The 17,067-nt window shown below is 45.3% G+C and overlaps 1 protein-coding gene across 7 annotated transcripts in view; it reads right to left on the bottom strand.

Annotated features, from left to right (window-relative positions):
* Nucleotides 1-17,067, bottom strand: part of LOC126919936 (longitudinals lacking protein-like) — a 91,618-nt gene that overhangs the window by 17,751 nt on the left and 56,800 nt on the right. Inside the window, exon 6 of one of the 7 annotated variants that reach the window (XM_050729685.1) lies at nucleotides 4,745-5,242. The exons of 4 other annotated variants lie outside the window; for them this stretch is intronic. In XM_050729685.1, coding sequence (XP_050585642.1) covers nucleotides 4,899-5,242 — 344 coding nt within the window. In that variant the 3' untranslated portion in view covers nucleotides 4,745-4,898. Of the gene's footprint in view, nucleotides 1-4,744; nucleotides 5,243-13,049; nucleotides 14,014-15,545; nucleotides 17,058-17,067 lie in introns of those variants that run through there. 2 more of the 7 variants (XM_050729688.1, XM_050729679.1) reach the window with 2 other exon arrangements.

Raw genomic sequence — 17,067 nt, 5'->3', positions numbered from 1 at the left:
TGACGCAGATCGTGACGACGACGCTATACCTTCTTTACAAGACGTTCGTTGTCGGTTAGAGCGTGAAAAGAAAACGTGGACATTCGGGAGAACGAGAAACGGAAGAACGTCGATGACGATGATGTACTGGACGGGGAACAGCCGTTACGAAGAGTTGGTCATCAAGGCGAATCGATAATGTAGATGCGTTGACCCGAGTGTTTTCTACGTATGTGCTCGTTCACGTGTGCCCTTTGCTTGCTGCGAGTACCGCAGTACGGACATTTGAATCTGGGCGCGACGCCGCACTCGTAACGAAGGTGACGAGTCAGACTTTTCACCACGGTGTAACCATTGCCGCACTTTGGGCACACGTAGTTCTTTTTCTTGCTGCCTCTGCATCGAAGAGATCCGTAGACATCGTCCGACGCGTGGAACTTGCTCGCTTCCTCGTACGAACCGGCTCCGTAATTTCCGTACAATAGTCGAAACGAATGATCCACTGAAAGCAAAAAAGCGCAACGATTAGAATTATACGAGAATCGACGGTGGGACGCCCACGACGACCGTAACGATCATCGCGACTACCGATCGCGATGCGAGAATTAGAAGAGAACCGGAAACTTATAATCCGCTACCCGTGCACTCCTCCTTCGGGAACCACAGCGCTCCCATTTAAATATTCGCCATTCTCGTAAATGTTCTGTTTCTCTCTTCAAAAGTAATATACGATAAGGATCGTGTGGAAGGACGTGGGAGGAAAGTCGTAATTGAATAAAATGTTTATTACTTTACTTATGAATACAATATATCTCATGACGATTAAAATTTAAGGTCGATCACGCAAACCCTTTCCTCCGGATGTTTCTTGCGGATGTGACTATAGATCTGTGACGTTTGTTTGCTCCTCAGTTTGCAGTAAGGGCACTTGAATCTGGGTTCGTGTCCGCACTCGTACTTGTAATGCCGATTACGGTTACTTTTCAACGTGAAGCTGTGCAAACACTTGGGACAGTAATACAGCAAGCGATCTTTGCCCACGTTGTTGCCCGGCTTTACCATGCTCATCAGCGAGTCCAACACGCTCAGATCTGCAAAGAAGAAACAAAGTACGGTGAACGTCCGTTCAAAGTGTCGGGGCATGCGATTATAATACAACTCGCGCGCCAATTCGCGTTCTCCTCCTCGTGTTCGCCGATCGAAGAAATCGATCTGTCTGCCGAACAAGGGAACACGATCGACGACGTTTTCGGAGCTGGTCTGAAATATGTACAGACGCATCCATGACCTACGATGAGTTCGTTAGTACATATGTATCGCGTGAAAAAAAGCAAAATACGTAGCACCGAACCAAAGGATTCTCCTGATCTAGCAAAGCGACGCGAGATAGAAACGAGAAAGAAAGACAAACATAAAAAAAAAAAGAAAAACAGTAAAGGAGAAGTAAAGAAAAAAGAAAAAATAGAAACCGAAAGATGAGAAAAGAAAGAGACAAACAAACACGGGTGGTAAACGATCAAAGAATCATATCACACAGTGTACGCTCGGTAATCGAGCGCAGATAGAATCGCTGGAGTGTTTGAACATCGATTTATTATTCGTATCTTACAATTCCACAGTGACGACGATATATGATCACAAAACATCGTGGAAAATGAGGAATAGTAATTGTTTAGACATCGAATGTAATTCGCGAACATTTATTCGTAGTCAAGTCCCGAAGGAAACGATCGGTCGTACGAGACCGATCAAACGGGGAAAGGACAACTTGTTCATACGATGAATGGAGAAACGCGTCTAGCCCGTCTCTGATCGGGCGCGTACAGTTATTAATAAACGCACTTAACGCTACAACATCGTTAATTATATCACAGCAACAAAAACAGTCGGCCACTAACGTCTAGGTGTAGGTTAGAAGAAAACGAGAATCAAAGAAAACATTTCCGTTGCGGTGCGAACGGCGACGCTTTCGCCGTAAGCACGTGGTTGCACCAAACGTTCGTCAATAGGTACACTATTATCCTGCTGTCTCCGCGCATCGATTCCAAAAGCTTGAAAGCTCGGCATTATCTTTCATCGTGATTCTCATTCGGTTCGATAAACGAGAAACAAAAGTGAAAGAACACAACGTTTGCCCCGACCGCTTCACCCTGTACCATTCAGTCTTAAAGCGGAAAGCGTACCGGCAAATCGAAAGGTACACTTTCCTCTGTTCCTCCCCTTTTCGCCCATCGAACATCCAACGATACGCCGGACGCACAATTACCCGAAACAACTTTTAAATATTATTCGACGAACGCGCGTTTTCTGTTGCTCCAGTTTCTTTGCTTTTCTTTTTCGCTTTTCCTCGTCATTTCTTGACCTTATAGCTGGCTCGATTTCACCGACGGATGAAACTGTTACGTCAAAGTCCATTTCTTTTCCTGCTATGAACATTAAGGATGTCGTTATTATCGTTATTCTTACTATCTTTTCCATCGACTCATTCCTCCTTTCTTCTCGCGCCCACTCGCATTTTCTCATTCGCTCTCTCTCTCTCTCTCTCTCTCTCTTACACACACACACGCGCGCGCGCGCGCGCACACAAACACACGCACTCTCTTTCTCAATCTTTCCTCCATAGAAAACATACAATTTTATCTAGTAGGACGTCTAGAGATCGAAGAACTTTTCGTGTGACAGCTCGTGTACATCGTGGAACTTTAAATGCAATTGTACTTGAAACATCTTTACGTTCGACTTCTCGGGCAAACCGGTTACCGGCTAATGATCACGTCGTCAACGACGTGAACCATTCGTAGAAAACACGAGCAATTTCAACGTGCGACAAATTAACCGACGGTCGCGTTCGGTATCCCAAAATTCGAGATTCGTTTGAGCATCGTCTCGTTTCACGACTAAATCTCGTAAACGATCGTTCCCTAATTTTATAAAACATTTAAAAATTTGATAACAACGGAAAATATATGTATCATATATTAAGTGTACGTATCGTATAATATTCATATACGCGTGATGTATATCAATGAATGTGGTTGCGTGTCAACGTGTGTGTAGGTATATATGCGTATATTACATGTATTACATGCATGTAACGTATACGCAAATACGTGTATGTTATTTCTCTAAGACAGGAGGCGACAATCGCAAAAGGCGGCGTTCGCTCGGAACTAGCTTCTACGTTTCCGATGCGAACGGCAAGCTTTCGAGACAGTCCGCCGACGACAGAAACATCTCGAAAGGGACGGAGATCGGATCTGCCGTAAACACGGGATACTATTACGCGAAAAGCGGTCGATTATCTTAGGATCGAACACTCGCACCTCGCGTCGCCTTCTCTCAGCCTTCACTTTATACGACATCGTTCGTTAACGAACGAGCAACAGGAACACGTACTAAATCTTCCGATTCGTGTCTTCTCGACAGGGTCGGGCGATTCTTTTCACAGCTGATCCTTCATTTCTCCAGGTGCACCACGTAAACTGGCTGACCTACGTGCCTGGTTCTAATGTGAGACATCACGTTGGACGTTTGTTTGCTACGGAATTCGCAGTAGGGGCACTGGAATCTCGGCGGTTGGCCGCACTCGAACTTGAGATGCCTGGTCATGTTGCCTTTGATGGTGAATGATCTTCCGCACTTGGGGCAGCCGAATGGCTTTGTGAAGCAGTCCGTCAGCGACCCCTTTGCGTACGTGTTCTTCTCCCTCCCTTGAGAATAGTAATTCGGCAATGATCTCGGCGCGGTCGCGCCACAGGAATCAGTCTGACCAATCTCCCTGTTGCTTTCCTCGTTCTCAAATGCTTTGCAAGATTGTAAAACGAAGTTTAAATCCAACTGTGGGACCGCGGCATAGAAACCTGAAACTTCAAGATTGGCTGGTTAGTGGAATCAGCGAAATATCGGACGAACGATTTGGGAAGACAGCGGGATCGTTGGATCCGAGAATCGATCGCCGTACTCTCCTTTAGAGATGTAGCGATCGTACTGGATTGGGTCGAACTAAATCGGTCCGGGGGTGGTTGGATCGGATCGGTTTGGTTCGGTTCACTTTGATTTAAATTGCGACATGCTTCGTATCGACGACGTTGAGCATTGGAAGTGGAAAAATAAAAGAAGGATACCTTAAAAAGTTGCGGATGATCTTCTAGATGAAAACGTCGAGCCAGTCTCGAGCATTTTCCAGACCCCCCGCCCCTCTCTCTATCTCTCACCCCTTTCTTTCTTTCTTTCTTTCTTTCTTTCTTTCTTTCAGCCTTTTCTTTCTTTCTTTTTCCTTGTCTTTCTTTGTTAATATCAAAGCAGACGAATCGAAATCGCACGATTTTAACGGACATTATTTCTAATTATTTTCAATTGTTTAATTCAATACGTACTAGGGAAAAATGCATCTTAGGCTAGGTTAACGGTAATTAAATCTATCGAATAGAAATCGTTGTGTATCGTTCCATCTTCGACCGATGGCCACATCCCTGATGGTTCGGTTAACCATTCGTGCGCGAAAGTATGCAGACGACGGGTTGCCGTTTGATAATCGTAAGGATATTCGGCGTGTACGTTGTCGTATAAATTTGCATATACCATAAAAACAAATATTAAACTACAAAGGATCGTTCGTGCGTATCTGTCATTTCTGTGCAAATCTGCATGCATTTTAACCGAAATATTTACACGCATGTGTCGTTCGAAGACTATATTTCAAATCGATATTTCGCGTCGATAGCTTGAGAAATATTTTTTTTTGCTCCGCGAATACGAGAATACGCTTCGAGATGAACGCGTGCGGTAAGGAAATACGTTCCCATAGAAAGCGAGTATAAAGTGGAAAGACTACACGTGTCGATTACATCGAACGAGATCGGGCGCAAAATGGATGGATCGTCGATAGTAGTCGTTTCGTCGAATCTTCAACGTCGAGTTCAAAGCTTCATGTCGAAGATAAACACTTCCTCTTCCGGATGCTTTTTTCTGATGTGAGCGTAGACCGGCGATGTTTGCTTACTGCGAAGACCACAGTACGGACACTGAAATCTTGGTTCGTGGCCGCACTCGTAATTCACGTGTCGATCTTTGTTTCTCTTCAAGGTGAAACCGCGACCGCACTTTTGACACTGAAACGGCTTCGTCTTGTCGGAAACGTTTATCTTTGCGCTCCTCCGTTTCGCGGTTTTGCCCGATTCCAAACAACGTTTCCCGATAGTTTCCAATCGGCTCTTCAAGTCTAGGTTTTGTCCGTGCGCAGGCGGTAGAATATGGGGGAATCCTGAAACACGGAGACATAAATACTGAACAGCATACTCTCGACCGCTGTACAGAAGAGGCTGTACAGCTTACGGAGTTTGGCCACCCCGTCGAACGGACGTTCCGTTCGAATGCGTCGCTCTTCAAGGGCTCCGCTCGACGGCAAACTCCCTACCAACCCTTATACTATTTAGCTCCGGGTAGCTCCGTGTTCGCTGCGAGAAATAATATACCCTCTTCTCCACCAGCAATTCGACCACTTTGTCGTTGCGAGCACAGAGCTGCGTCGGAACTCTGCTCGGAACGAGCAGCCATCGAGCAGCCACGCAATTGAGAAAGGTACGCATTCCACGGAACCTACGTTTCAACACGCGCACTTCTTCCCGATTCTCTCTTCGAAACGCCCAGCGAAACGTGCTCGCAATTTACAGATACGCTTTTCCCGATAGGTTCGGACAAAATCGGCGTTCGCGCGATACAACAACAAATGAGACTTCTCGCGTGCACGTGGTCGGTGCTAGCACATGGATCCCGTGGAACCATCTTTCCACCAAGCATCCATACTTTACAACCAGCCATAGAAAGATCGCTCGTTAGTCGAAGAATATCGAGGAGACGATTGAAATATTGGATCTCGCTAGGTGTTTGTCACGCGCCAAGATGCACGGCGATCGAACCAATGGATCTCGTGTACAAGGGGAGGAATAAATATTGTTTTTCTTTTCTTTTCTTTTCTTTCTTCACTCTTTTTTTTTTTTTTTTTTTCTTCCATCGATTCACCACGATGCTTTATTGCGAGCAACAATCGAAAGAACGACAATTGATGTGGAAATATTAAAGTTAAAATCGAAAGAAAGCACTGAACTTTCGGTCCCAGAACGTTTGCGCGAGTTGAGGATGATGTACGCGTAAGTGACGGATCATGTGAGACTTTTGGTAGTTTTTCATGGAGCAGTGAGGACATTCGAAGCGCGGAGGCTGTCTGCACTGGTTCCGCAAGTGCGACAGCATCGATTTCTTCCATTTGTAGAGATTGCGACAACTGGGACACTCGTACATTCCGTCTCGTCTGATGATCGTAAATTCTCTGCCAGAACGACCGTGGAACCGCTCGATTTCCGTGCTCCCTTTTCCTCTTTCTGAAACAAGCACGCAAACAAAAAGAACGTTATTATCGGTGAACCATTATTTCGATTCGTTACCTGAACGTACTTTTTTTTTTTTGTATAGAAACAGCGTAGAAAGAAATCCCAAGTAAAAAGTCCGCGTTCTTCGTTTCGAATTGCACGAGATGTGCAATTCGACTGCCGAATCTAATCTTCTCTAGGCTTTTCTTCTTTCTCTTTCATTTTAGCGCAATCCTCGTAAACTCTACTGCCATTTTCCACAAACCTGTGTTTCGTGCCGCTGCGTCCAGTCGGCCGCTGTTTATCCACCGTTTCTAGTCGAATCTAGTTTCCGAGAACGAAACTTAACGCGCTTACATACGACTATGGAACGGTATAATAAGTACATCATAGTAGAGTCGACATAGGCAGTCGATAGAAAAATAGCAAAGTTCAAACTTGGCATCAATTATTTATTCACGTTAAAACTGTTTTAACGCTCGTTGACACTCTCAAAAGTAGAATGTGAAAATTCTTACCTTCGAACAGATACGGGTGCGAGATGGAGCAGTCGACATCGATAAAATACACCAAGTTAATGTTCACGCATGCATCTAGACGCTGGAGAACGCAGTCTCAGAAGGATGATCAGAAATGAAGAGGAAACGGGTAGGATTGGACGAGACGAAATGAGACTAGATGAGATGAGACGAAACGAGATAAGATGAGACGAAACGAGTGGTGTCGAGGCGAGATAAGACGACACGAGACGAGATAACATCGAAAGCTAAAGAAAACGAGAGAGAAATTGATCGAACGATTGGTTGGAACGGCGAAAGAAGGATCCGCGAGCTAATCGGTTCGATGCTCTTGATGGTAGAGTTTTGCATTTGTGGCGATATCGATGCAATAAAGTTTGTATTTTGGATGAAGTGTGCGTATATGCGTCCACACGTTGGTACGTTGACGAAGATGATTCTTGCAGTAAGGACACTCAAATCTCCGAGATGTCCCGCATTCGTACTTATAATGTCGTATCATGTGACTTCGATGTTTGTAGGTACGAGAACAATTCGGGCACGGATGTCGATTTCGTTCGTAGAGCTGAGTAGAAGTCCGCTGTATCATGTCCCAAGTACATCTGTCGGAATCTGCAAAAGAGGACAAATTTTCCAACGGTTAGTTGCGAAAGATCGACGAACGATAACGTCCAACACTCGATATACCGCTGACGATGGACTCGGCATCGAGACAAGACGAAATCGAAATTCTGCTCGGTGAAAGAAACACGGAAGGATGAAACGACGAGAAAGTTAACTAACTCTGCGACGGTTCGAACGTTAGTACGTCGAGCGAAATGGAAAACATGAAAAGTTCATTTACTCTAACGGTAATATGAAAGGAAACGAAAGAGTGGACCGCAGCAGCAGATGTCGCTCTTCACTTCACTTTCCTTTACGCTTCTTCGTCGTCGTACATGGTGGTCGTGCGATCAACGAGTGAGATGTACAATACAGAAACGCAAAAACGTGACGATCGTAGGTGGATAAAGCGAGCCGTTGCTATCGCTAAGGAATCCTTTATTTTCTATACAGAGTGACTACGAGTAGAAATGTACAGAATATGATGGAGAAAATCGGTTCCAGCTACGGAATCGATGTTGCGCATTCTTCGCTATATTCGCATCCGTCGCGTATCGCTACGATTCGAAGCGTATCGGCAATGTTCGATTACTAAAGCGTAGGAAGGAGATGCCCTTCCCATTTGGATAATCGGGAGAATTGTCGCGAACAAATATCGGACGGCTTTCAGCCCTGTTGAGTATCCAGAGCGTAAATCGGCCGATCGCTGTGATTGCTCTTAATATGCGAGTACACGTGCGACCTGTGTTTGCCAGTGTACATGCAATGCGGACATTGGAAGCGCGGCGCCTTACCACATTCGTATTTCAAATGTCTGTGAAGTCCTCGATACCATTTGTAGGTCTTCTGACACTTGGGACAGTCAAAGTTACCTCGGGATGTGGTGTCCACTGCTGGAAGCATACCGGTGTTGTAGCATCTTCGTCTCCGATCCGGAGCCAGAACGGTCACGTAAGGCAATGTCGACAGGTTGAACATCACTGGAAATTACACGGTAGTTTTCTCGGTAAGTGATATTAACAGGCAAACGTTAGCTCGACGACACATATAACAGCAGTATTTTCTCCCCTCCCACCCCCCCACCCCCCTTTTCTCTCATGCTGCGACAAAGAGTTGGCCGTTTATCGAAAAATGTCGATGGCGGCAACTCTAGTCTACGATAAGAAAGTAGACGCAAAACTTAGGCGTTTAAAAGCAACCGTTGCGGATCGATGTAGGAAATACAGCGTCGATATAACACGGTGCAAAAATTGCGACAACTCTCCTGTAACACGATTTTGATGCAACACGGAACGTATTAACCGTGTGTTACAGGCGAGTTGGCTGTATATCGCGCACGCTTTCCCATGTCTGCCGCTCTTTGGAAGAAGATAAATAGGAAAAACGGTCGGAAGTGTTGCTTTCCGCTTTATTCTCCTTGACAATTGCATAAAAAAAGAAGCAAGGTGTTTGGATGAAATGGTCTTTCTCGCTAAAAAGAAACGACGACGAACGATTCAGCGTGGAAAAAGGGGTTGCTCGAAGTTTACCACCGTTGCGGGATGACCGCTCGACGTCGCCAGAAGCAAACGATTCGACGACAAAGGATCTCGTTCCGTCTGCGATCGACGATACACCTGAAATCAAATTTAGCAACACGGTTAGTCAGACGCATGAGCGCATTCCATTTCTCTCTTTTCTCTTTTCCTCTCTTCGCTGTGTCTAACACTCTCGAATGTAAATAAAAAGACTCGAGAGACTGGGCTTGACAACTTTATTTCACTTGGTGTGACACATCGGTGGAGTGGAGCCGCGTATTAGAAGAAATCTCTCGATCGTGAGTTCAGTAGAGCCGTTTAAAGCACAGCGCTTGGTCAGGGTGATATTTCCTGATGTGGGCGTAAATGTTCTGGGTAAACTTGGAAAGCTTGTCGCAGTAGGGACACTGATATTTCGGCGCCATACCACACTCGTGACGCAGATGCCGCGACATGTTTTTCTTTAGGGTGAAACCACGATTGCAACGTGGACAATAGTGATTCTTGTGCACGGAGTACACTTTCGGCCGCTTCCTCGGACGTGGTCGAATATGCTGCCAAACACCTGAAATATCGAAGAAACGAGTTAGCAGGAAACAGTACGATGTACGAGCCGTTTTCGAAGCACTTTTCGGTCCAGGAGCATGTGCGAGTGCATCGTTCCGTGTCGTCGTGACATAGAGAAAGTAAAAGAAAATCAAGGCTCGAAGGAGAATCCATTTTTACGTCTGGATCGGCAAGAGAGCACGTTCAACGAGGATCTTCTTGGTCGAGATTCGAAAAAAGAAAAAAAAAGAAAATAGGGGAAAATCCTCGTTGAAACGTCGATCAAGCAAAGCTGGCTAGTATGGGACGATGTACCGAAGGAGCAATGCGACCAGAGACTGATGCAGAAAGACATACATATATATATATATATATATATTTTTTTACATTGGAGAACATGTGAAAAATTTTACACGGTTCTACGTTATTAATATAGCCTCGATTCGTTTCTGTTTGTGCCTCTATTTTAATTGGGTAAAATTTCGTCTTGTCCGGTCTCGTCCCGTCTTAGTATTGTCTATCGTATCTACCTTGAAATATTCGTTTGCAATCGCTTTTTGGAATGCGCTTCGTTCCTTAGCCAACGCGAGAAATATCGGCTTTACATGTTTCTACGAGGATTCATCGAAGAGAAGAGTTTGATGGCGTGAGCTTTGTATCCGATGTGTCTCGATCTGACGTGTCTGTAAATGTTGGACGAACACGAGGCTTTCATTTCGCAATAAGGACACTGATAGCGATGTCCTTGGCCACAAAAGTACCGCAGGTGTCTGGTTATGGTGGTCTTCTGGGTGAAACGACATCCACAGTTGAGACATTCGAATCTTTTACGCTCGTTCGGATGATATTTATACCTATCCAAGAAGCTTTTCACCTCCGACGAATAGTTAACAAAGTCCATGCTGTTCCATTTGAAAAACTGCTCCCTTTGATAGTCACCTGGAAACACCAAGATACACGATGGTTAATCCACGTCAAAGCCACGGAGCCATGAGCTTTATACCGTGCAATGGGCAACGTTCCTGAAGAAATGCGCGCGCGAGACAGAGAACGAAGGGGAAGAACGAGAGAGAGAGAGAGAGACAGACAGACAGACAGAGAAGGAAAAAGAGAGGAGAGAGTGTTTGGAACGATGAGAAAGTAATAACGTGGAAATCTGGTTTCAGAGGATACCAAGTAATTATTACGAATATAAAAGACAAAAAGAAGGAGATGAAGGTAAGGGCAACTTACGAGATAACCGATTACGCGTAGCACGGTGGAAACGTAGGAGAAGAGAAAAACAACGGAAACTGAAAATTCATCGAGCTTTTAATCGTTTCAAACACGTTTATACATGATGGTTACGAGATCCTTTACAATTATCACCGACGATGTCATTCAGCTTTGAAACGAATGCTCGAACGACTAGAGAGAGAGGAGGATGACGGCTGCAATTTTATGCCATGTCCTATTCGGGCAAAGGGACAAAGTATTTCTTTCTGAAAAGACGTTCAGAAACGGCATCGCCACAACACGACGCGACGCGACGCGACGCGACGCGGCGAGACGCGACGCGGCGAGACGAGACGAGACGAGATGAGACGAGACGAGACGAGACGAGACGAGACGAGACGAGACGAGACAAGACCAAGTATACGATAGTGCGAAGTGAGGTATCGCGTGGATTAAGTACGATTTTGGAAATACCGATTAGAAATAGATGTACCGTGGCAACTGATATTCGCGACAATCAATCGCTCAAAACAGTTTATTGTAATAAACTTCCTTTCCTTCGTGGTAACGACTTATGTGATATTTGACGTTAGATGTATACGTGTAACACTTGTTGCAATAAGGACACTGTATCCCTCGAATACCGCACAAATGACGAACGTGGTAATTCAGATCTTTCCGCCTTTTAAACGTCTTCCCACATTGATTGCAGTCCAAATTGGTGCCATAGAGAAAAGCTGCGACGCTTTTCACGCTACGAATCTTGCGTTTCTGATCGCACGCGTGCTTCAAGTGGAAGACCAAGTCCCTTTGCTTGGGAAACATCTTGCCGCACTGCGAACACTTTGTCGCGTTCGTCTTCGAACGGGACGACGTGTCGTTCCACTCTGAAAATTAAAACACAAATACGATATATAGCCAAGTTCGAGCTATAACGCATCGGCGCGCAGGGAGATCCACGATTTCTATGCCGAAATACGTACACGTGCACGTCCACGTAGACGTGTACGCGTTAAGAAAATCAGCAATTCAAATTCATTCCATGGAAGCGTAGATAGATACATATCTACAAAGCGTTACATAGTTACGCGTAAATGAAAGTAGAACACCAAGGAAACATTATAATGCTCGTAGATTCTGATTATAGATCCTGATCATAGGGACCGATCGTTTCGTGACTCGAACGTATACCAACGACAGTTTCATCGAGTTCCTTTCTCGCGCAAGTGCACATGCACGCGTATGCACATCCGCATAAGCACGACGCACGTAGACGCTCGCACGTACCACAAATACGCGAATACGCGAATACGCGAATACGCGATACGCGTACGCACACACGCACACGCACACGTACACAGGCACACGAAATATCAGATCGACGGAAATCATTTTTCTTCGAATACGCGCATCGAGCCCTGCTAACGTCATCCGTGTAACTTGATCACGCATAGTATCGCTATTTCGAATAAAATACGCGTAGTGGAGAAAAAAGAAATCTGGCAGTGGAGCTGGATTCGTGTCGATTTGATCTGCTATTCCAATGATTCTAAACTATGATACTTCACCGGCAGTATTTCACACCGTTCAAAACATTTTATTCACACCGACTGGCAATTTAGGATGCCATCGTCTGATGTGCCTGTAAACGTTCGAGGATGAATTGTCCTTCTTATGGCAATAAGGACACGCGTATCTAGGTATCTGGCCACACTTGTGTCTAATCAGGTCCCACATCCTTCGGAATCCTGCGTTGCACTTTGAACAGATGTAACTGGAGACCGCGGCCTGCGTCCTCGCGTTTGGCCACTCCAATATCCGTACATCTGAAAAGAATCAGGACAATTAGTCCTGCGTCGTGTCACTCGCTACCGTTTGCCAAAACTATATGCAATATCGTCTCGAATAGGCCCTGCGAACAGATCTAACGTGGCTATCGACAAGCGTGTCTAATCGCGATAGCGATTAGAATAAACGTAACAAAGTAACACGGACAAGAAAGAAAAAGTCGAGCCGTTGCGCTGTAACGAAACTGCTCTTCTCTCTCGGCTTTCCGTCGTCTCGACGTCGTTTAACACGCGTCCTCGATTTACCAACAGTTTATACCGTTCCGCGTTGCGAACCTCCTCCAACTTTATCACGCGTTCAAACACGCGTCTGCTGTTTATGTGTGTGTATGTGTGTTTCTGTATGTACTTGAATCTGTGAAAAGGGAAGAGAGACAGCGATCGGAACACCAACGACTGTCTGCAATAATTGTAATTAACATTATACTCGCAAATGTATATATCATATACCACGGGTTAAAGATATGACGATTTTATTGAGGTAAGCGATACATCGTGTATCATTCTGTTACGCGTATTTAATTCGCCATCGCTCGATTTGTTCGTCCATCTCGATACTTGCAATTTTAATCGATCTCGATAATCCTAAATCTCTACTATCTTTGTTCTTTTCTTTCTTTTTTCTCATTTTCCGCTTCGCTTGCTTTCTCTCCTTCCTATTCTCCACCTTCTTCTTTCTCTTCTCCGTTCCCTCTCCCTCTTTCTTCCGTCCTTTTCATCTTCTTCTATCATAAAAAGTTCATAGAAACTTGCCACCTACGAAAATACCGGAATACGCGTACACGCGTACACGCGTTGCCAGTAGCCTAATCTCCGAAACTGCGGAGAATTATACGCGGCACGAGAGAAACTTGTTATTTATCGCGATGCGTTACGCCGTTATCGTTGTATTTTCAAACGCGGCATAGATCGATAGATCGACAAACTTGGCGCGGTCAACCGACACCGATTGGATCGAAACGGATCGCTATATTACCACTGGGAATCAGCGCCGTTGTCGAGCTAAGGCAACCGCGAATTTAATCTGCGGATTAAATGGAAATGACGAGACCGACGAGATAAACTCGAACGTAAATTCGATGAAGGAGGAACGATCGTTTTTAATTTCGATGAACGATCACAGGCATTCCGCCGTGTCGCATTCTGATGTGTTTGTAAATATTCGACGAACACTTGTCCCTCTTGTTACAATAAGGACACTTGAATCTCGGTTCCTTTCCGCAGTCGTATTTCATGTGCGTCTTCAATGTTTTCTTATAGGTGTAACCTGCGTTACATATAGGACAATGATAGGACATTTTGCCAGAGTCCCAGAATACACCATCTTCGTGCTTGATGGCAGCTCGTCTCCCCCTGTACTCCATGTCCGCTCTCAAATTATCCAGAACGGCGGTGTTATCGTAAGGTGGTAGCGGCCGTCCTACGAACAAGAAAACAGAGCCAACGGTTAGCAAGCAGCGAAACCAGCGTCGGTACCGAACGGAAAGGAACAGGGAAATAAATACAACAGAGAAACGAATTAACCGATACGCTTAGTAGGTCGAGAGAAACAAACCCCTAAGAATGCTGCAATACGCGAACCAATATCTAATTCTGTCGTTAAATGTCGAGCAGTCGCTGAAACGAGTAGCATCGAGTAAAATGAGATAGCTGAAAGACGGGATAGAACGAGAACAGTGATTCTCACGGGACAAGGAACACATCTATTTTCGTAATCTTGTACACACAACTGCTCGCGCTTTTCGCTCGATTCCAATTCATCCCGAATCACACGCCTACGAAAGAATGCACATCGATACGTTGGTTTCGTTTCTTCCATGCTTTTGTCCTTTCTTTCCTGTCCTTCCTTCCTTCCTTCCTTCCTTCCTTCCTTTCTTCCTGCTTTCTTCCAAGGGTCGATACATCGATTCAGTAGAGCTTGTACGCTTGAATTCTACTACCCTTGTGGTACGTCCTGATATGCCTGTAGGTATTCGAAGATTTTCTGTCCCTTTTGCCACAGTACGGGCACTGAAAGCGTGGTTCCTTGCCGCATTCGTATCTAAAATGTGTCAGCATGTTCGCCTTCTTACTGAACGAACTGCAGCATCTCGGGCAAAAGTATCTCTGAACTTGATCGGTTTGCCCCGGCCGCGACTCCTCAACGTACCCTGCAAAAGACAAGCAAATCACAGGCCGAGTCAGTATGCTTGTCTACGGTTCGTGCGACGAATTTCAGAGAATACGATTTCGATCTCAAACTGCGACAGCGAGACACTTTCAACCGTTTTCAAAGGTCTCTTCGTTGTCGGGTGAACGCGTGTTTCTACGTACACGCAATCGTTAAATTCTGTCAAATAATTAACACGCTTCCGGTGATCGAACGAAATAAACGAATTTTATTTGCGGATGGTGGTTAAAGGAAAAAAAAGTTGATCGATTACAAATCTTATGGTGACAGAGAAGGATAGCAATCTTTGGTGAAAAGTCGCAGCACATGTCGTTGAAAACAACGCACGGACGTGCTGTGCCGCGCGTTCGTATCTCCTCGTTGAAACGACGCAGCGCAAAGTCGTCGTCGTCAGAGCGTCGATGTCTCCGCCACGTTTCCTCTTCCCTTTTTACCATCGTTGTCCTTCGAAAACAACAACATCTACTCTTCGTTGGTCAACGCAAAAGCAGCCGATGTGGCTTAAACAAAGGCAACTGTTTGTGGACCCTTCGTACGTGTTTGTAGACGTTCGAGCTATACTTTGACCCGTAATCGCAGTACGTACACCGAAAACGAGTCTCGTGGAGGTTGCAATGGGACCGGTAGTGACGCATCATACAGTCTTTCGACAGGAAACTGTGTGTGCAACGAGGGCAGTGGAACCAACCGTGATGATTTGCCGGCTGTCTACCTGCAAGCACGGATTTCATATCAACATTCAAATATTTCGCCACACGATCAACGATTCGAAGGATATCAAATTTTCTCCCCTCCTTTCTCTCTCTCTCTCTCTCTCTCTCTCTCTCTCTCTCTCTCTCTCTCTCCCCCTCACCCTTGCTCGCGCGCCATTCGTTTTATTTCAACACCAAGAAATTCAATATCACTCGATTATTAACAACAGAAAATCGACTGTATCGTGATCTACCCAGCCGTGTGTACACAGTTAAAATCGAACGAATAAAGCACAAGCGCAGAAAATCGCAAGCCGGTGACTCGATCGAGCTTGCAATATGTAGCAAGTGGCAAAATTTCCAATTGGACTGTACTTGTTCGTGAGTGCCCGTGCTACTACGTAGGGAAGGAGAATGAAAACTGTGAAGATGGAATCGGAACAAGAGCTTAGAAAATATTGAAAACGGACGAAAACAGAGATGCAAAAAAAAGACATACGTAAAACATAAAAAAAAAAACGACAGTTGTCTTTGCGACATTTCCCTTTCTTTTCTTATCTCTTCTCTTCTTCCTTCTTTCGTCTAATTTTCCTCACTGCAATTACTCACAATTCCTACGCTAACTTATTCGTGCGAGTCCTTTGGTAGATAAAAATGTTCCTAGGCTCCTTGAGAATAAACTATGGGCAATTGTACAAAGACTATCAAAAAACAGGCTTTACGTCGAAGCGCAGCCACGCAAATGTACAATACAAGATCTAGTCGGACAATACAACGACGGTACATTGCCACGGTTTGGTACCGATATCGAAATCTTGCTCTTATAATAGCAACGATGATGATGATGATAATAACAATAGTAATAATATTAATAACAATATGATTCTGTTCGCAATTCGCAAGCATACATCGTTGGTTTTTATTCACCGCGTCGGTGGTTTATTATCTCTGTTCGATCGGAATTTCGATAAACCTCGGTACATGCATCCTACGTCGTTCGGAACTCGTTAAAATCGAACAGGTTCCTACGTTTCGTTCTCGTCTCTCGCCCCGATCGTTTCCATGCTTCTTCTTCCGTCTCTTCTTTGCCGAACAACTCGGCCGGTTCGGTCGATCGAATTATGCGCGCGTTGCAGTCTGCTCGAACCGTGTTCCGCCGTCGTAAGCGGAAAAGCGCGCACGCGCGTGCAACGCGAAATGGACATGGTATACGGTCGGTTTGCGGCAATCGATATATTCGGTATAAATAGGAGGTGATTAGGTTGAATCGACGATTGGAAATCGAAGCAATAGGTCGCAGCGTCGCCAGGAGGATTCAGTAAAGCTTGACGAATCTTAGCTCCATGTTGTGATGCTTGGCCCTAATGTGTCTATACACAGCCTGAGTATACTTGCTGCGCATATCGCAGTGCGGGCACTTGAAACGCGGCAGATCGACGCATTCGAGTCTGTAGTGACGACTCATGCCGCCGGAAGTGTGAAATGTACGGGCGCATCTTGGACATGGAAAGCCGCGCCGGTTAAGGGACGTCTGTAGCCTCAGCATGTGCCGAGAATTTCGAACGACACCGTGGAACTTTCCCAAGACAATTGGCCTGAAGTCTGTAAGCAG

The sequence above is a fragment of the Bombus affinis genome, chromosome 9 (assembly GCF_024516045.1).
Source record: "Bombus affinis isolate iyBomAffi1 chromosome 9, iyBomAffi1.2, whole genome shotgun sequence".
NCBI lineage: Eukaryota > Metazoa > Arthropoda > Insecta > Hymenoptera > Apidae > Bombus > Bombus affinis.
The sequence above is the reverse complement of the archived record's forward strand: the minus strand, read 5'-3'. Positions and strand labels throughout refer to the sequence as shown.